Source organism: Paramormyrops kingsleyae, chromosome 10 (assembly GCF_048594095.1).
Source record: "Paramormyrops kingsleyae isolate MSU_618 chromosome 10, PKINGS_0.4, whole genome shotgun sequence".
NCBI lineage: Eukaryota > Metazoa > Chordata > Actinopteri > Osteoglossiformes > Mormyridae > Paramormyrops > Paramormyrops kingsleyae.
Genome location: NC_132806.1, coordinates 19,185,389 through 19,209,625, shown reverse-complemented (window position 1 = coordinate 19,209,625; position 24,237 = coordinate 19,185,389). Strand labels below are relative to the sequence as shown.

Sequence of the window (24,237 nt, the reverse complement as noted above, 5' to 3'; positions counted from 1 at the left end):
GATTGTATACCTGAGGTTTTAGGGCTTTAAGCATCACATAATATGTAATGTGTGTCCCTAAGCTGTACGCTTGCAAACGTTTCGGTGCCGACAAAACCTTGGCGTCAGTGTAAAGGCGATCATTTATACACCTTAAAATTGCGATATTTCTTGTTAGATTCAGCTCAATCACAGATTTTTCTTATCCTGACACAGTGATATTAAGGCATGCTTCAGATAAAGAATAAGATTTAATCCATCTAATATGACATATGTGTCCAATACAAAAAAAGCACACACACTCACTTTATTGGGGCAAATAGATAAAGTTTGACATTACAGCAATTATATATTAATATACACTCAGTGGCCACTTTATTAGGTACATGCAGCTAGTTCAGGGTAGGACCTAGTTTTCGCTCCAGAAGCACTTCAAGGGTTCTGTGTTCAGAGAAGCCTTTCTGCACACCACAGTTGTAATGAGCTGTTATTTTTGCACTTGTGGCCTTCCTGTTAGCTTTAATGAGTCTGCCCATTCTCCTGTGACCTCTCGCATTAACAAGGTGTTTTCACCCGCAGAACTGCCACTAACTGGATGTTTTTTTGTTTATCGCACCATTCCGTAAAAACTCTAGACGCCGTAGTGTGTGAAAATCCGAGGAGGGTGGCCCTTTCTGAGATGTGGGGATCAACACGTCTGGCACCAATAATCACACCACATTTGAAAATCACTTATATCATGTATGTTAGCTCTTCTAATGCTTAGCCAAACAGTAACTGAACCTCTTGACCCAGTTGCAATCACATGATTTACTGTCTGGAGGAGCAGGCTATTTGCATTAACAAGCATGTGTACTGAACAAAGTGGCCATGGAGTATATCTGTATAGGTTTGTAGGTTCTATGCAAGTATGCAATATGGAATTATTTTATGAGTGAAAATAAATGGGTCCAGCTGACAGCAGGTTCATTCTGGAACAATCTTCAGAATTTGTGCATGTCATTCTCCTCCATAGAATGGCATTCTGCTGGTTCTATTTTTTTTTAAATACCCATATCCAGTGTTGGGAATTTTAGGTCCAGAATTTACAAATCCAGACCAAGATTTTGTTTCTACCAACCAGTTGAGCACTCTATGACTCTTTATACTCAACTGGTTGGTAGAAACAAAATGCCCGTCTGGATTTGTAGCTTCTGGACCTGAAATGTCTAACACTGACCATATCTTTATGTGCTTTTTCATCAGTTACTAAGTATACATTTTTCATATTGTTTCTTAAGGTTCACTTAACCAGCTAACCAATCTACTGACTGGACAATTTTTCAGCACTGGATAAACAAAACTCTGCATTGAAGAAATGCCAAAATAGATTTTAAAAAATGTTGTCTCATTTTTGCTTAAGGTATGTTACGAGAATATGTTTAGTCAAAATTATGAATTATTTATAATTTACTGCACTTTACATTATAGATAATTTTACACAAGCAGATAAATAAGGTTCAACAAAAAGTCTTTAATAAAAAGAATCAATCTAATTGTTGTTAAAGAACATTTAAAGAACATTTTTCAAGGTACCCCAGCAGTCATGCTTCTGGGAATAGAATGTGACACGTTCAAGTCCTGAGTCTGTCCAGTTCCGTACTTGGCTGCCTACTTGTATTGAACAAATAATACAATTTGACATCACAAACTAATGCTTCATTAAATTAAATTATTAAATTATACAAACAAAGCCAATTAAAATGCTTTCAATCTACCATGATAGGAAAGAGTGTACTTCATTAAGGTTAAGCTTGCAAGTAAACCTTAACTTGTCTTCTAAATATGATTTGGTATATTATCTATTGTTTCTCAGGGAATTTTCAACACTAAGTGATATTTTACTAATTAGTCAATACGTAATTATTAAAATAATAATTATTCTTAAAATATGCTCCTTTTTCCCTCATAATGACCTTCCCTGCAACGCACAGTCCGCTATATTTTTCAGACACGTGTGTGGTGTTGGTGAAATCCATAGGTATTTTTAGATACAATATAAATATCAAATTATAAGAATAGTATTAAGGATATAATTAGTTTTAGAAAACTCATCTACATTACCATTTATTTAATTATATTTTGTTTGTTCATTTATTTATAAATTAAAAAGTAATAAAAAACAAATCCCTTAGAAACATCAGTACGGATAGCTATGCAGTTTGATGATTAAATATTTGGCCACAAGCGAATCCTGTAATTATATCTAATAATTAAATTAGAATTCCCCAGGTTAACATGCCTATATCCTAGAGAAACAAGATTTGTTTAATCTACATGGAGTTCTTTCTGTTGCACTTTCCTGAGCCACGCCTTCTAAAAACCAGGCCTTTAGTAGTAACACTTCAGTAGTAACACTTTAGTAGTAACACTAGGGCCATTCCAGCCTACAGCTGTTCAGGTGGAAAGAAACCGGAAAAGGCCTAATAATCCTTCATGCGGCTGCAAAACACCAGGCTCCAGGTCTGGTTGCACAGCTGCCTCAAAATGGCCAACAGAGTCGCATAAGATGGGTGGACAGGAAATGATCTAAAACAGGGAGCTTTATTCTCCAAACTCTTTTTACAAGAGTAACTCCCCTTTCTGGCATACGCATTGACCACTCGTTAGACTGACAAATAAATAAATTAAAATGTAAATAAGTGTTGCACAACATATTTGCATATTTAACAATTCTTGTATTATGTATTGCTAATGAAAATGTGACACTCTGCTTATAAGTGTTATGAAAAAGAAATGCAGGATATTCCATAGAACATGTTAGCTGGGAGGTCAGCGTGTTCCTTCTATAAATCACGAACAGCAGAATGACCACTTATCTGGGTATTTCATAGTGCTAACATGCTGCTGTTTAAGCCCTTTAAGTAAAGCTTTTCATTAAAAAAAAAAACATATTAATGAGGCTACAAGCACCAGTGCTGCACCACTTCTATATGATATATTATTGGTTAATAGCTTTGCTGTATCTGCTCAGATACCCTGAAACCTACAATAAAGAAGCTTACATGACTTGGAGATTATTGGTTAATAGATATGACTAAAGGGTCTAATCAAAAGAAAATCTGCCAGTTGAATCACTACTTAATCGTCATAAAAAGTAGTACCTGACATAATACAGGAATACATAATACAGAAATAAATAATATTCAGGACTGTTTCACTGATGAAATTTTTAAATGCAAAGTGAAAGGAAATATCTATTTATTGAAAGATAGGATGCTACTGTATCTTTCAATAAATCGTTGCATGGTAGCATTTTCAGCAACACTGCTATTGGCAAAAAAATAAAACAAAGAGGATGACTTAATGTTCTTTAAATGATTCAAGTTCACAACTTGAGTTAACAACACTTCAAATATCCAGTTTTATATCAGTGTTACATATGTTTAATTATTACCTGGACTTGAAGATAAAAAAGTTAACATTAAAATGTATGTGTAAACTCTAGTGGTAGTGTGGGAATTTTTGAATAACTGATATATTTTTCACCAATACTTATACCTGGTGAATGAGCCAACAGGATCTTTTAGCCTCCACTAAGGAAAATAGCTGATTGTCCAATATAATCATCTCCCTTGTTTTAGTAGTTGAGTCTTCAGCTGCTGCTGCTAACTTTGAATATTGATGTCATCGAGTTTATATATCTGCTGGCAATATCGGCCGAGATGGACACATGGACCGTAACTGATATGGTAACTGGTATATCATGCATCTCTCTAGTAAACTATCATATACTCATTTTATTATAACATATGAAGTGGAGACACACAGAAGTGTGAAAGCATGCTTCATAGTAGAACAACCCTCCAGTCTGGAAAATTAGGACAGGGGGATGCTTCAGCTTCAAGTGATTTTCTAAATGGGCATTTCTAGAAGGATAATTTGCTTCTGATTTCAATATCTGAGGATGTTCCAGAGAAGATTTGCTTACTCAGCAGCCGTCGCTGCCCCATCACTGGCATTTCTGAGCTGGACCCAGAACAATAGCAGCAACAAAGGCAGAAACGAGTCCATAAATGACATTAGTTAGGCAAAGGAAAAGACTAACAGCTTTTCCCCTCTGATTTCTATTCATTTTCAGATTTGTTCACTTTTCATACAGATTCATATTTTAATAAAATAAGGACCAAGCTGATTTTTGAATAAATGGAATCATTAGTCATTAGAATTAAAGCTTCAAAATTCGATATAGCTACTAAACAGCCTGTAATCAGTGGAAGCTAGTATGCTCCTCTGGTACCTGACCCAGATACACAATGAACTTATCCTCTGGGGGCTGTATACTGAATACTTCACATTCAACACTCAGAGAATCTGACAAAGGTTTAGCATAAGTTGAAAATAAAGGAGTATTTCTGTAATACCTTCTGACAGAATAATTTCAGGAAGTCAGCTTTATAATAAGTCAGTATAAAAATAAATTCTGTGGAAAAGGGTTCTGGACAATATATTTTCATTCTTACAAAGGATCAAGTTAAGTATAATTACAGATGGCAACTCAGCAATGTGGATTAATTATCATTATTGAAATTTAAAATTTAAACAGCTGCGTCACCAACCCAAGAATGCCTGCAAACTCAGACATTCATACAAAAATCATGCTGCAATAAACTTTCAAATACATAATTTAGACACGGCAAACAAACATAAAATAAATTATGCATTATAAGGTTAAGTCAATCACTTTGGCGAGACACTCTGGCATACAGGCTGGGGACCCATTGCAGACAGAGCTTTCCGGGCCACTTCTGTGACTGGAGCTGTGTCAAAGGCAAAAACGGTGCCTTGAGGGCCATTCTATCTTGGGATAAATTGCTTCACAAAACCCAGAATGAGGGAATTGCTGTACTGGAGACAGCTGGGCAATAGGACTGGGTCTTATAACAATAAAACTCAGGGGTTTGACTTCTATGTAAAGTGGTAAAAAAAATGATATTGTAATTCTAAAAGAAAACATCCAAATCCTCAGATTCATATTAGTATTAATTGCTCTGTACAAATCAAAACTGAGCCTAGGTGGTGTTGTTGCATGTACTGTATGTGGGTCATATGTGTTTGCTTTAACTTGGGACTGTCCACAGGGTCTGTCTCTCTCCACAATGGCTGTAGCTGATTAGAAGCAAAAGCTTTGCACTCACTGTTAATACACCGGGTGTAGACGTTAAGTCATTTCGCTCTATTGCTCTGCACACCCCCACTTTGCTTCCAACAGTGCACAGCTTCTCTGGAAATACGCTCATACAGGGATTGTATTAAACAAACATGCAAAACAGGGAAAAAAAAGGATTTCTGCTGATCATGTACCAAGGGGTGCACAGGGAAGGAAACTGAAATATTACTAGTGTTATAATGATTAATATAACAACCAACTTGTATACAATCCCTGGATACTTCATCAGCGAATGCAGGGCATGAACGTGCTGTAATATACTTTTTAATGTGACTTTAGCGTAGCAGGTTGGGTAGAAATGAACTCATGGCACAGGGTCAGGCCCTGAGCAGGGTGGTAGGTGAACTGCTTCAGTAAATATCCAGTCTCAGGTGTAGTAATGCAAAGCTGCAAAATCTGAGAAAAATATGGTGATGCAAGGTGATGTAACCGCATCAACAAATCTAAACTAATTGAAGGTAATTGCTGCAAACGAGTTTCTTTTGTGAGGTGCTCCTTCACACTGCTGCGAGCACAGTCGCTGCTTTGGCTGTGGCGGCCAGCACAGGTTATGCATCCCGCGATTCAAACGCTGATACCAGCTGACAGCAGATCTCTTGCATTAGTGGGACACGTCGTTTTTAAACCTGTATCACTCTACTGATCAAGGGCTCTACAAATAAATCATTTGATGTTATTCATTACCTATGCAAATCATTCATACATTTATCCATTGTTCGTAATCACTAGTCCAATTAGTAATAGTGGTAATTTAGAGCATATACCCTTGGAGGCTCATCAAACGAGGTGTTGCAGATAGTTTGCATCTGTAACTATACTACAATGCTGCTGTATTCATTCCATCTAAAACATGGCGTGCAACTTTGTATCAAAGTTACAGTGAATTTGTACTGTATGCAATAGATCCTCTTTATTTGCTTTTACTCCAGTTTTTCCCAGTCCAGTCCTCGGGGACCCGCAGACAGTCCACGTGTTTGCAAAAATGTGGACTGTCTGGCAGGGAGCTCGGAGGGAGCAAAAACGTGAACCAGTTGCGGGTCCCTGAGAATCGAATTGGGAAACACTGCTTTATTCAACTAGTCTTAAATTTGTTGTCTACCTACTCAATTGATTCAATATACATCTTCTACAACAGATAATGGTCTATATAAGCATGAATATACTGCAGGCCTACAAACTTTGTTACAACAGTATTTCTGTTATACGGCTTATTTCATGTGCTGAAACAAGATGCGCAACAGAAACATGTTTTGGAGTCATTTGCCCAATAAAGAGGAAAGTGTAACATCCTCACCCTCAGAGAAATGTTCAGGAGTTTAGCTCATAATTTGTTGCCATGTATTCTAAAACTAGAATTCTTCAGTTCTTGAGTGGACCGCAATGAACAAGGTGCTCTATGCTACGGGCAAAGAGGAAGCCCCCTCTCTTCGCATCACACACCCATTCACACGCAACACACTCCGAAACACACAGTGACAGACAATTCATCTGGATTGCACGGCTCTGTTCGTGCCATTTAGCACCTTGATTTCAGAGTTGATTGATGGCGTTATCTTGCCGGCTTATGAGAGGACGTACCAGCCGCTCTCCTCTCTGTTTCGCTCCATGCTGGCTTTCTTACATACCTCCTTTTCTACAAATTTTCTTGTTGGGTTTTCTGGCACATTCCTTCGATATTCTTTTGACTGTAAAATGAATAAAAGACTACAAAATAACAGGAGGCTCCGAATATAGTCGAGGACGCATGCAACAGCTGAACTGTCCCATTGCCCCCCTACCCCCCCCCCCCCCCCCACCCAAACCCATACCCCAGGTCATCAACAACAAGAACAACAAAATACCTGCAAAGAAAGTGACAAGGGTTTTGGTTGCAGAAATATTCTGAAACATTGGTGAAGAAGGAGAATGCACTGCTCCCTGGGACACAAGAGGCCTGCTTCCACATGCACGTCTGTATATAAGACCCATTACAATTCTTTATAAACTGCATTAAAACTTATAATACCAAAATAAACACTCATTTCATACTACTGTATATGCAATCAATAATTAAAAATCTGATTTATCTATTCCTTTGATATTAAAGTTTTGAATGCTATGAAAGCATGAAAAAAGAATGCCTTCAGTTTTTTTTTTTACCTTTAACAACACTTTCTCTGAGGTTTGACTAATATAATTGTTTTTAAAAATGCTTACTTCTGTTTAAAAGAACTTTAGAATAAATGGGCATCTAACTGTAGTTTATATGCAGATGGTTATACTCTGGGTGACTTGCATGGCTAATTACTGATTGGCTTCAATCAGTCACATGACTGAAATGCTCACAGACTTTAAAGGGTCATACCTGTTCATGCATACGCGTTCCTTAAACTTTGAGTTCACTTCACTGAAATGTTCTCTGCTGTCGAGCGTTATTTACCGTTTGCGGGCTGTAAATCTATGTGTATTACTTCAGAGGAAGTGACAGCTCTTTTGGCATGGGCAGCGACAGGGATGTGCAGGGATAAAGCACAGCTCAGTGATTTGCGCCCAACACTGTGGGGCTCTGCTTCATACAGTAGCTTTGATTCCTGTGTACAGTGTGATATGAAATGGCAGTCTGCATAAAACCCCAATATCTTTTCATCTCAGATCTGGGATTAGTATGTCGCAGGGTTAGGACACTAAATTTAGGCACAGCCACTGAATATTTCATTCCTTTATTTGTTTATTTATTTATAGTATGGTGTTTATTCCTTGAGGCTTTTGAACGGTAATTAACAATTATGTATATATTATGTATGCATACATCAGCATGTGTAATTAGGCAGGAAGTTCTTCCCATTTGACATTTGAGAGACTTTTGTGGAATATTTTTCTATTTGCCTCTTTTTGGTGGTGTTTTGTGAACATAGAGCTCACTAGCACTGGAAATATTCACTAACACAAGTTCCCTTTGCATACTAGAGAATAAATGCTAGGTAACGCATGAGATATTTCCTAAAAAAGATCTCTACCTTTTTTATGGGTTAAGTAGACAAACAGGGATAGACAGTAAGGGGTCTTACATTTTGTAAACTGATGCCACAGGCCTTCTGTGTACCAGACAGAATATTTCACCAACCCTACATAATGTAGGAACCCTTTGGAACTAAGCAGGCTAATTATTTCCCCCCGGAATATTCAAGACAGCACAGAGAAGATGCGCCAAAGCAGCCGGGTCCAATCTATTTAATTTGTGATTTTGTTATTTTTTTTTGTTTCAAGGTTTTTAAAGATATTATGATATTTCACTTTTGATTAATAGTTCTTTGAAAAAACACAAAAGAGGAACTCATAATGGTGGCATGGAAAGGGAATAGTTGATGAAAAGACGTCATGAGAATATCAAGTCAAAATGAGAGACGTACATGGTGGCCACAGACATAGCATGCATCAGACAACATCCCATGCATCAAACACAATACCAAGGTGACGTAAAACGTCATATAAGAAAAGAGGGAACTGGATTATCTGGTGTACCCAACGACTCACCATCCTCAGTTGGAACATAGATGTTTAAATACAAACAATCCTCATTTTGGTCCTGTATGTAAGTGGCAACTATATCCAGGTTAAAGGTGAACCATATCGGCATCATGATCTCCGGCACGGCGTTGTGAATGTTTTGCGGGCAGACGGGTGCAAAGTGGGTGGCGTTCTTGATCCCTGACCAGGATGAGGGGGGTTCAGGGGGCATGAAGCGTTTTTCACCAACTGGAGAAGCAGCATATGGGACTCCCAGGTACTGGTCCACCGGCCCGAGGATCTCACTGGGGAGAGGGACCCTCACTCCTCTCAGCTTCCCAAACTGTGTGTTAACAGTGGGGTGGTAGTTCTGGCCCACGGCCGTCACCAGGGGCCAACAGAAGCTCAGTATCCACAGAGCAGCAACATGCCCCATGCTCGCCTTGGCTGTACGCCAACGTTGGAGGTGCGTGAGCATGCGGCTGATCCTCAGGGCAAACCACATGGTCTTTGAGAATGGATCCAGTTGTAAAACACCAACATGTAAACCAGGGCCACCCTCAGCTACTGCTTCCTGTTCTCAGTCATGGAATCCGGTCCCCTTTGATCCTATCATCAGCGCCGGATATGTAGCCCCAAAATCAAATTAAATAAAAAAAAAAAAAATCTATTGCTTCTGCTTGAGTGTGATCTTCATCCGCTGTCCAGTCTTCAATCCAGATTGATTATCCACTGCTGCAAAGAAGAACAGGGAAATAATTACAACTTCTGCAAAAGAAGCAACGTATGTAAACACACACACGTTTTTTTCCCCCTTTCCTTTCACACATATTTTTATTGAGTTTGAAGCTTCATTTTCTACACAGCCCTAAATCAGAATACATAATCAAGGCAGTTTTGTGTTATTAGCTATAAATGGCCACCATTGAGATCAGGCAGTGCACTTCAAAGGAGTCATACACAATCTGCTCAAAGAGTGCTCTGTTTGAAGCATCTACTGTTTAAATCACAAATATATATCCTATAAAAGAAAAAATATTTTATTATAATTTCAAAATGCAGTCCACAACCTTTGTTAGTGCTGGATGACTGTTACATTTCCTTGTTTATAGATTATATAACTATAATTCACATTTAGAATTTTACGTTATTGCTTTTTATTATGTATAATTGCCCCAAAAAACAAAGAAAACTTAAAATGTAAGTACAGTATTTTTAAAAAGTATTATGAGTTTTGTAAACAACATTCATATGTTTGTTTCCTTGTGTTTCAATAAAGCATTGTCATCTCTTGTGTATTCCCAAACAAAACAAAACAGCAGATGTTTGGTTTTAAAAATGCCAGATGTTTCTAAAATTTGTTCTTGTCCAGAATGATTTCCCCTCCAATAACAGCGGATGAAGGATGCTTTCTAGCATTCAAACAAAGAGTGGCATGTAACCACGGCTGATTGCTGGCCGACGCCAAAAGCAGCTCGCAATCCTGGTGTACTCCTGGCCACTGGGAATTACCCCATGGTGACCATCAGGAGTGTTACAATGACAAATGGGAAGAAAGGTTTAGCAGAGAATAACCCATTCCAAAATTTACAAAAGTAACAGAGATTACCAGGGTCCCACTTATATAACAAAGGAGGTGCAAATGTAAAGTTCAACGGGGAATTATACTCCATGTCTGGTGTCGCCGCAGTCCCTACTGTAAATACATCTCAACTTTGAACATAGTAGAAATAGTAGAAGCGCCATTATAAAATAGCACCTAATTTTCTGATAGAAATATTCATTCACATCAGCGTCAACATGCTAGGAATGTCCAGCAAGATACCGCAGTTGGGAAAAGGGACAGAGGATACAATGAGCCAGGCATACTGGTTCCCAGCTTCCAAATCTGTCCTCTATCTGTAGTCAAGCAGTCCAGCAAAGGGACATGTAACCATTTGTATGGTATTTTGTCTTAAAAAAATAGATGAACTCTATGAGATATGGCCATATTGCCCCCTTGTCCTACATATGCTTCACAGAGTCAGACTGGTATTACTCCACATTTTGATTGAAAAACTTCATGAAGGACATGACCCAACTTCAAGGTTCATTTATTTTGTATCTGCTTTACAGTAAGAGAAACAAAATGTTAATTGCTGGAACTTCTGCGTAGGTCACCTTGGTAGTCTGGGTGTCCTTGCTCATCCTTTGCAAACCATTCAAACTTGTTGTGCTCTGTGCAATTAAATGATGCCTGAGTTGACATATTACTCTGAAACAGACAAGCTATTTTAAGATGAGTGCACCAGATAGCCTCTCTGCTACAAAGAGCAGTTCCTTGACCAACTTCTCATAAGTTAAAGCTTCTATTGCCTGACTCACCATACCTAGACTACAAGCGTTAAGACCTGCAAATTTTGAGCTGGATTTTTCTTCATTCTAATCAATATAAATCATAGAAATCTCAATATACAATCTATCCATCCATGCTCATGGGGGACAAATCGGGGAACACCCTGACCGGGTGACAGTGACAATAGAGCTGATATTTGAAAAATGGATTTATTTATGCAAAATCATTAAGTGTTGTCAGGACATTTTAAATGAGTCAAAAGTCTTCACAAACCTACTGAGAATCATTAGTTTTTCCAACAAGATAATGACTCTAAGCACACCTCAAGGTTATGTAGTAAGTATAATCTTGTGAACAAGGAAAGAGATGGAGTGCTGTGACAGATGACCTGGCCCCCACAATCCCCCCATCTAAACCCTATAGAGCTGCTTTGGGATGAGTTGGTTGAAGAATAAGAGCAAGGTGGCCGACTTGTGCCCAGAACACAAGTGGCTAAATCTGGAAGATGGTTGAAAGAATGCCAAGTGTCTGAAATGCTGTCATTAAAGCAAGAGGTGGCTATTGTGAAGAGGCTAAAATGTGATGAACATTTCTCATGGTCATTGCAATATTTCATATGTATTACTTCATTGCCTCAAGGCCTTGTACCATAAAATGAATAACATGGCTAAAATACAGACAGGGATTGAAAGCATGTGTGCCCAGACTCCTGACTGGCACCATGTGTCTCTGTACAAGGGGGGCAGACAACAACACTCCCAGACACAATCACAGCCTATTAGCAGGTCAGCAAAGTTGTGTTTGCTTATGTCTTTGACTCTGGTAAGAAATTTCCAATAACCATCATTACAGGGAGAACATGATCATGTCTGAGAAGAACATTCCTCGTCCCATTTCAACAAAAAAATGACTGATATACTACTGACAAGCATTTCCCTGTGACATTTAAATTTTACTCCAAAAATGTTTAAAAAAGCATAAACCTTGCTTAATAAAAATATTTAATATTGAGCATAGTAACTGGCAAGTTTACCCCTATAAACACCTCCCAGTCTACAAAATATACTACAATATGTAATCACAGCCTACTTATTAATATCATTCCATTTATGCGTGTTGTATACAGATTTTCAGACTAACAACCACACAAATTTTTAATTTAATAGTAATTATCTCAATGCAGTCAAAAATCTGCATTTGTGTCAAATGAAAACACAAAGATTTGACTTTTCAATAAGAAACAAATCTTTAAAAAAAGTTGTGGCATGTAACCTGTAGATATTAGTACAGCCCAAGCTAATCTGGCAAGTTTTTTGCCCAAAACAGAAAGTACTTCACTCCCTACCAGCTGCAGTACTGTGAAATCACAAACACTGTCTCAGTTAGGCCTTTGTAGGGATAGCCTCTCTTACCACTGACTTGAATTCCCAATAAGAAAAGACTTCTTAGTTAAGAGATGCCATATCTATTGGATACACATATTTATTTATTTAATTCTATTTATCTTTTTTTTAGTTATACATTTAAAACTGAAACTAAAACATAAAGATTACAGCATATTATTTTTACTGGATTAAATTAATTAAGTTGAGTGAAAACAAAATGAGTATGTAAAATTCATCCAGTATGTCATATGCCCTATTCACACCATACATAATCATTTTTTATTTTTTTTTTAGAATTTCAATTGAGTTCTCACTGAATTCTCCCTGGAACTTGAACCCTTCCAAATGAGCATTTTGTTTGCCAAGATCAAGGCAACGTTTATATTACATGACAACCAGACTTCTATAAAGCTTCTGCCTCTGACTTCATGGGGGTTTTTGTAGCTTCTTGCCAACAGACCTCACGCTGTGCATATATTTGCATAGATAACGTAATAGTGTTTATAGTTTATTTGCTTCAAGGTTTGGCAATTGGCATTGTTTGTTTCTTCACAATGTAAAGAACTGCACCTGAATGTATTTGACTGCTGTGTGAGGTGGACTGCTTGGCTTGTGTCATTTCCGGCTAGAATGGCGATATAACAACAACAGTACCAAAAAACATTCCAAGGAATAAACAATTGGATGCTAACATCCTCCTTCTTCACATTTATACAAATGAATGATTAGTAAGTACCACACCCTTTCCTTAGTAACAATCACAACCACCTATAAAACTGTTTTTGCCTTAGAACTGTCTAGAAATGCCATCAGCTGTATTGTTGTCTTCCTACGCAGGTCACCTTCACAGCTACCTACGCAGATCTCGCCACCATCATACAGACATCTGCATGCATGCCAGGTGGTCCGGGAGACACCGCAAAAACGCATCACAACGGTTAATTTAATTGTTTGATTAGCAGCACAATATATTTATCCCAGATGCCTTTAAACATGCCGAAATTAAGCAATAACCAGCACAATTAGGGGCCCGGAATTAAATATCCCGCTGAGATGCAGTGGCAGTGGTAAAGGATTGTGTTGCATCATTACAGGGTCCACTTGGCTGTCAGCTGTATTCACGTGTAGAAATAAGATGTCTCATGCATGGAGCCGCAGAGTTAGCAACGCAACAATTATGGGGTAAAGTACAAGAGGAAGACAGTGCCGCTTCTCTGAACTAGCCATAACAAGACAGAGTTCTTTAGCATAAAAATCAAATGCCGTATATTCCCCTTTGTAACGCGAAATTGGACAAATCTGATCTCTAATAACAGATAACTATTTGCACTGGTAATGGGGAGCAAACCAGTCACAGGGAGAACCAAGCCAACAAGAACATAACACATTTGGTTTTTCCCTCCATTCGCGAGTGAAATCCCTCCGATGTTTCAAACAAAAGTCAGAGCAGGAGGCTGGAGGCTGGAGCTGGCAGCCTACAGAGTGCAGACTGAACTCACTGCAATAACAGAACCTGGGGAGGGTCCTGCTTTCCATCTGATATCATTCCCACTGCGATGGAAGCCTGGTAGGAAGAGGCAGCATTAGTCCTCTCTGAAAATGAGTCCTTTCATGTTAAAACAAGACTCCCTGAGCCCAGCGAACCAAGCCTGTGGTACTGTAGCACTGCAACCATTTTCATTATGGTCTGCCATTTTAGAATATCATACTCTCTGCAGAGCCTCAAGGACTGCAGAAGAATCACTGGCCTATATGCCAAGCACCATATTTAAAGGTTACCTGATTAATATACCCTTTTACCACACAGACAAATTTTCCTCAAGAGGACTGACTTATTTACTAACTTTATTGTTATACTGTTCTGCAGCGTAAGTAAAACTTTACAGTACAGTGACCTGCTTTATATGTAAATTAAGAATTAAAAAAAATATATAATGAATAATTGGCATCTCTGGTGTAAGAGTACAGTAGCAGACAGTGCAGTGATTAAGGAAATAAATAATCCAAAGGTTGCTTTTCCAAGTCCAGGGGGCTCTGCTGTAGGTCTCATGAGAAAAGCACTTAATGGAAATTGCTTGAATAAAATATCCAACTGTATAAATGGGCAATAATCATAAGTCGCTCTGGATAAAAGCTTCATCTAAGAAACTAAATGTATATGTAAATGTTTCATTGCAAATCTCAGTCAAATGAAGGTTAGTATTTTAACTGATAAAACTGATAATAAATAATTTTCCTAGTAAATTAAAACGGAGCTAATGACATTTTTATGCAAATGCATTACTACTGGCATACCAACTGACTGTAGCTATCGGCCTATATGACACTACTGGCATACCAACTGACTGTAGCTATCGGCCTATATGATACTACTGGCATACCAACTGACTGTAGCTATCGGCCTATATGACACTACTGGCATACCAACTGACTGTAGCTATCGGCCTATATGACACTACTGGCATACCAACTGACTGTAGCTATCCGCCTATATGACACTACTGGCATACCAACTGACTGTAGCTATCGGCCTATATGACACTACTGGCATACCAACTGACTGTAGCTATCCGCCTATATGACACTACTGGCATACCAACTGACTGTAGCTATCGGCCTATATGACACTACTGGCATACCAACTGACTGTAGCTATCCGCCTATATGACACTACTGGCATACCAACTGACTGTAGCTATCCGCCTATATGACACTACTGGCATACCAACTGACTGTAGCTATCCGCCTATATGACACTACTGGCATACCAACTGACTGTAGCTATCGGCCTATATGACACTACTGGCATACCAACTGACTGTAGCTATCGGCCTATATGACACTACTGGCATACCAACTGACTGTAGCTATCGGCCTATATGACACTACTGGCATACCAACTGACTGTAGCTATCGGCCTATATGACACTACTGGCATACCAACTGACTGTAGCTATCGGCCTATATGACACTACTGGCATACCAACTGACTGTAGCTATCGGCCTATATGACACTACTGGCATACCAACTGACTGTAGCTATCGGCCTATATGACACTACTGGCATACCAACTGACTGTAGCTATCGGCCTATATGACACTACTGGCATACCAACTGACTGTAGCTATCGGCCTATATGACACTACTGGCATACCAACTGACTGTAGCTATCGGCCTATATGACACTACTGGCATACCAACTGACTGTAGCTATCGGCCTATATGACACTACTGGCATACCAACTGACTGTAGCTATCGGCCTATATGACACTACTGGCATACCAACTGACTGTAGCTATCGGCCTATATGACACTACTGGCATACCAACTGACTGTAGCTATCGGCCTATATGACACTACTGGCATACCAACTGACTGTAGCTATCGGCCTATATGACACTACTGGCATACCAACTGACTGTAGCTATCGGCCTATATGACACTACTGGCATACCAACTGACTGTAGCTATCCGCCTATATGACACTACTGGCATACCAACTGACTGTAGCTATCGGCCTATATGACACTACTGGCATACCAACTGACTGTAGCTATCGGCCTATATGACACTACTGGCATACCAACTGACTGTAGCTATCGGCCTATATGATACTACTGGCATACCAACTGACTGTAGCTATCGGCCTATATGACACTACTGGCATACCAACTGACTGTAGCTATCCGCCTATATGATACTACTGGCATACCAACTGACTGTAGCTATCGGCCTATATGACACTACTGGCATACCAACTGACTGTAGCTATCGGCCTATATGACACTACTGGCATACCAACTGACTGTAGCTATCGGCCTATATGACACTACTGGCATACCAACTGACTGTAGCTATCCGCCTATATGACACTACTGGCATACCAACTGACTGTAGCTATCGGCCTATATGACACTACTGGCATACCAACTGACTGTAGCTATCGGCCTATATGACACTACTGGCATACCAACTGACTGTAGCTATCCGCCTATATGATACTACTGGCATACCAACTGACTGTAGCTATCGGCCTATATGACACTACTGGCATACCAACTGACTGTAGCTATCCGCCTATATGACACTACTGGCATACCAACTGACTGTAGCTATCCGCCTATATGATACTACTGGCATACCAACTGACTGTAGCTATCCGCCTATATGATACTACTGGCATACCAACTGACTGTAGCTATCGGCCTATATGACACTACTGGCATACCAACTGACTGTAGCTATCCGCCTATATGATACTACTGGCATACCAACTGACTGTAGCTATCGGCCTATATGACACTACTGGCATACCAACTGACTGTAGCTATCGGCCTATATGACACTACTGGCATACCAACTGACTGTACAGTAGCTATCGGCCTATATGATGACTACCAGCCCATCACTCTTTGGATGCCATATTCATATTTCTTCTTCCTTAGCAGAAACAGGCAGCTGGCACAAAGCCACCTATCAACATATTATTTGCATAAATAAGCGAAACATAAAAGACGAAAATCATTTCTCTTGTTCTTGTGTTCAGTGCAGAAACAGTACATTCCATGCAATGTAAGATAAAAAAAATATTAATTGAAAGGGAAGCAAATATTAAGAATAAAGTCCCATGGAAAAAACTAATGATACGCGCTAAAAAGTTGACAGGGTTTATAAGCACGTACATGAAGCTGCTATTTATTTACACATATCAGAGAGTTAGCCTGATTTCCGTGCTAGTTGACAATCAGACATAGCCTGTTCTTACATGATTCTCTTTTGTGGCTTCTAGTAAAGTTGAATTTTTATCGGTGCTATAATGCTGTCATTCATAAGAGTTCATTTTCATATAATTAAAATATTGTTAGCTTTGCATGGGAGGTAAATCAAAGGAATTGCTTTTCAGTGAATTCACAATAGTTACTTTCTGTCTGCATATTTTATTTTTTGTCTTCTTACTCTTCAGGACACACTCAGCGTGGCTGAGAATAAGGCCATATACAGTTTTAGCTTGAACGTCATTCATTTTTTTAAGGTAATTTATTTTCCTGCTTTTTGCAAAGTCTCCCCATAGGCATCAGACACGGAGACACTTGCGACAGTAATACAGCAATAGCCCAAGGCTAACTTATAGAAAAGGCCATTCCATACACCACCTGTTGGTGACATCACTTTGAAAGGTCTTTTTTGTTTTTTTGTCCTGTAAAACAGCTCTTCTTTTAAAAATAGAAATGCAATATCAGAGACAGAGTTTGTTCCCAGCCTTATCTTCCAGCAAACGTGTTCATTAGGTCTCATGAAATGGTTTAGATGAAACAAGCCAAATCCATTTCCTCAAACCTAAATCTAATCAGCCAAGCGAGGCAGAATCATCTGAGGAAAATGGCGGTAGGAAGAGCCTGAACATGTAAATGAGCTTTTACATTTGCAGTGCTGTCTGCGGTTACTCTCCATGGGAGTTACTGGGTCATCGAGTGTCACATTCTCTGGACATATGTAGCACATGCAAGCTCTGTCCCCTTTACTGACATTATAATGAATCCACAAACACCCAAGACACTGCTATGGCACTCCATGTACACTGAGCACATACAATATATAGATATAGAGCATTGATTTATCACCAGTGGCAACAAAAATGCATCCATCCATCCCTTGCACGACACCAGGAAGAAATGCAAACTGTACGCACAGAGCGGGGGTGACATCGAAACCCCCAACTGTGAGTCAACGATACAACCCATGGCGACACTGTGCCACTTGCTACAAAAAAAAAACAAAGAACTAAATGAAAAAAATAAACAAATGAACCCCTCTTCTGTTCTGCACAGTAGTCTGGTAGCACAAGCCGCTACGTTTGACAGGAAGTGTGATGCAGTGGCAAACCCAGCAGAGTGACATGCACCGCATAAAAAAAAAACGTGTAAAAAAAAAAAAATCTACAATGTAGAGGTACCAGAAAGAGCCTTTGACAAAGGGAGATTCATATTTATCCTTTTTGGGCATGGTAAGCATCAGAGAGTGTCTGTGATGCTTTTCTGGCAAAGACAATCATTTTGCATGACAAAGGACCAATGCCAACCGCATACATTTCAGAAAAAAACAAAAGATGCTAAGTTTCAAAAAATGACCCACTTAAGTAGCAGGTGAAATAAACACATATATATTTTTTGTTCAGTATTTATATGCAACGCACCTCGATTCGGTAGAATGGCGGACACATGAATAGAGGAATGGGGGTGAGCGAGCTCTTTCTGCAGCTGGACCATTTTTTGATGGGCATACGCATGACACCCTGCGCCCAAGCAGCCCCATGGATAACACAGATTCCCCCCCCCACCCTCAGCCACGTATAGCCCCTTTACCCCCCACTCAATGGCACAAACACTTCACTTTTTTTTTCTTCTGTTTTTGTACAGGGCTATATTCTGCTTACAATACCACATGTGGACCTTGCACTTTTTTCGTCCCTAGGATAAGCAATCACGCAAACCGTAGCTTAATTATTCATTTTAAATGGCTGCACACAGATATGGCATTTATATGCAAGGCACCAATGTTGCAATTAAAAAAATAGCTCCATTAGTGCAATCAGAATTATCATAATTTCAAACGATTAAATGAATAGAATATCCAGCAAGGCTAAAATATTCTCAGCAACTTAAGCCCGGTTTGTGCCAGTAAAAATGTGTGACAAAAGTCCATTATAAGTCAGTTCGTTTTAATCAGTAAAAGTGATTAAAAATGATGGGAGAATCTCAGCAGCTAAAGCACAAGCTACTTGGATTCGCTGTTTGAATCTGAACGCTGCCGTTTGCTGACTGTTAATGGCCCCGAGCAGCAGAACAAAGCTGGCGTCGTTCCATCAAGGGAGGGCAGGTTGAAATTGGTCAGTCATTCTTGGTTGGCTGCAAAAAAATTCTTTGTTGATCTGTCAGGCGCATGGGAGCCACTGACTGCCAGCAGCGAGTGCTCCCTCATTCATCCAATCAGCATTCATCTGTCTCGCTCAGCAAGCTCTTAGAAACCAGTGCGACTCATGTCATCTACTTCCTGGGTGAAGGGTGTCATTGTGTGAACAGGTGAAGTAGAAATGGACTGAGAGTGGGGGAGAACTAGGGGAGAGACCGAAAAAGGAGGCGGAATCAACTAAAAGCTGCATATGAGGAAAACAAGACACTTGGCACTTAAAAAAGCATGATATGATTACATCTCAGTCTGGTGTGATGACACAGTGATGTCTCAGCACCCATTCAACCACCGCACTCGGGATAATACAATGTTTTGTTGGCTAGGGAATGAAGAAGCGGCTTCATTTGGAAACCAGACTGAGAGAGCTACCACTGCAATTTTTTTTTTTATCTGGGATGCTGGACTGAACAGCTAAACCCCACATGCAGGCCATCAACCAGTTAGATGAAAATATATGCTACTGACCAGCTGACTGAACATAAATGCCACCAACCCGCCAAATGCACATGTGTACTACTGATACACACACCATTGTGGCTGGAACGATTTGCTAGAATATTTCATGATGCAATTAAATGCAACGTGATATAATATAAAAATTATACTGGGGGTGACACAAGCTGGCTGTCGCTGTTAGTATGCATTTTTTCCCTGTGTACAGCCATTTGCTCATTTGCACCAGATGTACCCTGAATATTCATGTAAAACACTTACGTTCTCCCGATGTGCTCACCTTTTGTTCATGGTAGGCAGCCGGTTGCTGAAAAAACATGACTCATGACACCCTCTTAACAGCAACACCAGCATTTTGGTCTTTCCGCTTTAGACTCCACAGAGAAAACAAATACGATAGGACAGCTTTGGCTTGAACGTAGTGCTTCTCGTCTGTTATTTGAGTCCCTAAATGCTGATTAATAAAAGGAAAAGGTCATTTTCTCAATACAAAAAGTGTGCATTGGCTGTCAAGCCTTTTGCCCATTCAGAGTTAGTTTGTAAAATTACCTCAATCTAAATTAAATGAGAGGAGCTACTTGATGCTCTGTTTCAGGCCATTAGGAACTTCAGTAAAAGGATGAACAAAAAAATGCTATAGCCTTGGGATATTCCTAATAATTACCAAACAGGGGACGAAACTCCTGTGAGTCATGCAACTGGAATTTAAAATATACCCTAAGAGAACTTTGCCGTTATATAAATTTTTTCTTCTTTTACATGGCGAAGATATATGCAAGCATGCTTATCCCGTGTTCTCTATGCTGGATATGCCAATACCATAAAACTACTACAATTTTTTTTTTTTTTAATGTGGGCAACACTTTACTTGAAGCAGTCTACATAAGGGTGACATGTAACCATCATAAGAATGACATAAGAATGACATGACACATGTCATGCACATTAATGACACATTATTAATGTTTATGACTGTTGTCATAAACATCATTGATGTTTATGACTGTTGTTATAATGTGTCATCCGCTTTTTGGAACTGAATGACACATTATGACAACAGTCATAAACATCAATGATGTGTCACTGATGTGCATGACATGTGTCATGTCATTCTTATGATGGTTACATGTCACCCTTATGTAGACTGCTTCAAGTAAAGTGTTAGCAAAATGTGTGCTCTTAACGGCAAAATCTCTACAGCAGATGCTTTTTTCACTTCTGTTTTTTAATTCAAAAGCACTCATTTCAGGTAATTAGCCAAAGGTTGTCTTTTAGTATTAGTTACAACCATGCACACTCCCCAATACTCTCCAACACATTACTTGTCCATGTGCATATGATTCTGTAATTGCCATTTACATATGAAATAATCATTTTGTAAAGTTTACTTAATACTATTAATACAGGGGTCAGCAGCCCTGCTTATTAAGAGCCGGGCAGCTTTACATTCCAGCCGAACTCTTAATTAATCGTCCGTCAATGAGATTTTGATTGAATGCAGCTGCCAATTCAAATTGCTTCGGATTGAATGCTCATTAACTGAAGGCCTATCACGCCGTTACAGTAACTGTTACGTTGAGACTGATCCTACAGAAAGTTGTGTGGAAGTGATATGAGAAAGTTGATCATATTGTGAAGCTCTTTTTTCAAGAAAAATAAACCACTAAGCATAAGTGACAGAAAATCAACAAGATACCATATTTAGTACTGAATAACTGTCCAGTTGCATGAATATGTCCATTAGTGCTATTTTCATGTATCTCAGTACAGAGTTAAGCCATGTTTTGCATACATATATTACATGCAGCATAATATGTACTCGAATGATATCTTACCACAGATTTTATCACTCAGTACTAATTGTGGTCCATATTCACAACACTTCATCACCAGCTTGACCCCTTCTATCAATTTCATCACTCCTATTTTTAGCGCTAGATTGGGCTAATGTATAGTTAGACAGGGCTATCTATAGCTTTGTGCTCCATGGGAGATTGACCATGAGAACACTGGAGAGATAATTACTTAAAAAATAATAGAGATTTTTAATTGCCCGCTGTCTCTTATATCTGAAGTACACACACAAAAAAAAAATAAAAAAATCAAAAAATACCCACTTGGATTTTGCACAAGCTGGGAAAAAATGTGGAAACATATATGCTGCAGTTAAGTTAAGCGGCAAGGCTGCCAAAGTGAAGTATATCAGGCTGGAGCATAACTCTTAATTCTGTGATTTTGACCCAGTTTGAGCACTGGTACAGCTCAGTACCTTACAGAAATAGCTGCTCACCGAAGGAGGCGGCATCTGGACGGGCCCGGCTCCTTAACGGCTCTCACGCCAGCCATACAAAAGCCACGTCTCTGCTACGAGGCCACGGGATCGCGGAGGCGGGTATGAAGCACCAGGCCCGACGTGGCTTTAATTATCTCCGGGTTCTGCGGCGGGGGCTTGGGAGTCGGCCTGACATTTCTCAGTGTTTACACGAACGCGTGCCGAATCGGAGTCAGTCCTCCGCGGATCCGCCGGGACTGGCGAAGGCCGCGGCGACGTGAGACGGGGCCGTCGTGCCGCTCGCTGAAGCCGCGGATGTTTGGACGAAGCGTCCGTCTAATTAACAACCATCAAAAACAAATGAATGGATGGTGTGAATAATTAGCCAGCAAAATCAAGAGTGACTGCTGTGCATTCCCACCTGTGCACCTTCCCCGTGTGTGCCCGCTGAATGATGGAGAGACGGCGGCCAGAACCGGCTCTCCTTATAATCTCCTAACAACAGAGGACGCGACAATATCACTTCCCCCAGAGAGCCTTACCCAGTTAGCGATAATTTCTCCGCAGATTAAAAGACGCGGCGCGGCCGCCCTTGATATTAGCAGACTATTTGTCATGGGGGTCTGGTGAGAGGGCCATGGAGGAAAGACAGACAAAATGGCTGTGCCGAGATTCATTGCTTACATCACCAGATTGTGTGCACAACAAAAAAAGGAAACAGAGTTCAACTCTCTAATTGGGAGTGCTGCGTGAGTGGTCGTTTGTCAGGCTATTTATTTCTGTCACAATGATCATGTTCTTGCATGGCTATTTAATCGATTTCATTAGGGTAGTTTTGGGGGGGGGAAAAAAAGAGTCTAGATATTTATAACCATTTAATTATTACTTAAAAAAACCATTGGCTAATTTCTATAAATATGAGCAAAGTAGGCCATTACCATGTGGAGACCATCAGCTTGGACCAGAATAGCATCACTGTTTGACACCTAGCTTCTCATGTCGTCTAGGAGCATTATTAAGCAACTAGCAATTAGCTTGTTGTTCCACTATAAGGGTAACATAATTCTTTAAGGCTTTTATTGTATAAATAATCAGTAGATGTACCATGACTATACAACAGAACCTCACAGCAGCTGTAGCTGATTATATGCATTTCTACCATGTTGTAATGCACAGAAAAGTGTTCATTTTGAGTAATGTAAACTATGGGAAAACAAGGGCTCACACATGCACACAGGTACTACCGCGGCTAAGAATCTAAGAATAAATGCTTGAGAAAGGGGAGATACGATAGGTTGTAAGTATAAGCAATTTAACCTGGAGTTATCATGCAGGTTGAAGCATTTCTAAGAAGCAGGGTTTAGAAAGTTCATTTTAAGTATAGGTCAAGTGTGGATGAAAATTATTATTTACTCTCGCCCCACTTTATCCCCCAGAGCTGAACATTAGCTTTAAACTTGCACATATTACACACATAAATCTGGCAATGAGTGTGGAAGGAACAGTAATGCCTAGTCTGATTCCACCCCGCATGGTCATGGTGCTCCTGCGCTTCACACTTCCTGCTTGCTTCTGCCTGCTTTCCTGTTGCATTTACAATGACTGTATTGATATGCAAAATGGGGAAGGTACAGAGAGTTTGATCTAAGTTAACTGTTTAACTGAAGAACGGATCTGAGAGCTTACACATACTAAATAAAAATTTCCCAGTCAGCTCATCATTCTAAGGCTCCTATTGATCCATAGCGGAGTGTGTCTTACTAGATGATCCGCAGAAGAATATTCAAAGCAGATAATCACTTAGGACAACTCCAGGGACTGTTTTAAAAACCTCATGGGCAACTTTTGGGTCTCTCCCTAATCCCCTCCTATGTAAACACATTACAGCGTTACAAATGCTGCCTCCTTATTTGGATTTTTTTCAGAGGCTTAAAAAATTGGCCAGTGTTGAATGAGACAGTCTTTTTTCCCCTTAACATAGATATAATTACTGGTAGCCTTTATTCCCAAAATAACTGCAGCATTTCATGTTGCCATGACAGGCAGCTGGCATGTCAGGTTAAGATCTTTTAGGGTAGATTTATAATCTTGCAGTAAAGATAACTGGGACTGGTTGGTACTGTACTTCTGTGTGTGGTATGGTATTA

The 24,237-nt window shown here is 39.6% G+C and overlaps 1 protein-coding gene across 3 annotated transcripts in view; it reads right to left on the bottom strand.

The window, feature by feature from the left end:
- Positions 1-24,237, bottom strand: part of nlgn3a (neuroligin 3a) — a 162,426-nt gene that overhangs the window by 100,825 nt on the left and 37,364 nt on the right. The window contains exons 2-3 of one of the 3 annotated variants that reach the window (XM_023811574.2): positions 8,702-9,409; positions 6,814-6,873 (exon numbers count right to left, since the gene is read on the bottom strand). In XM_023811574.2, coding sequence (XP_023667342.1) covers positions 6,814-6,873; positions 8,702-9,179 — 538 coding nt within the window. In that variant the 5' untranslated portion in view covers positions 9,180-9,409. The remainder of the gene's footprint in view (positions 1-6,813; positions 6,874-8,701; positions 9,410-24,237) is intronic. The other 2 variants (XM_023811575.2, XM_023811576.2) reach the window with 2 other exon arrangements.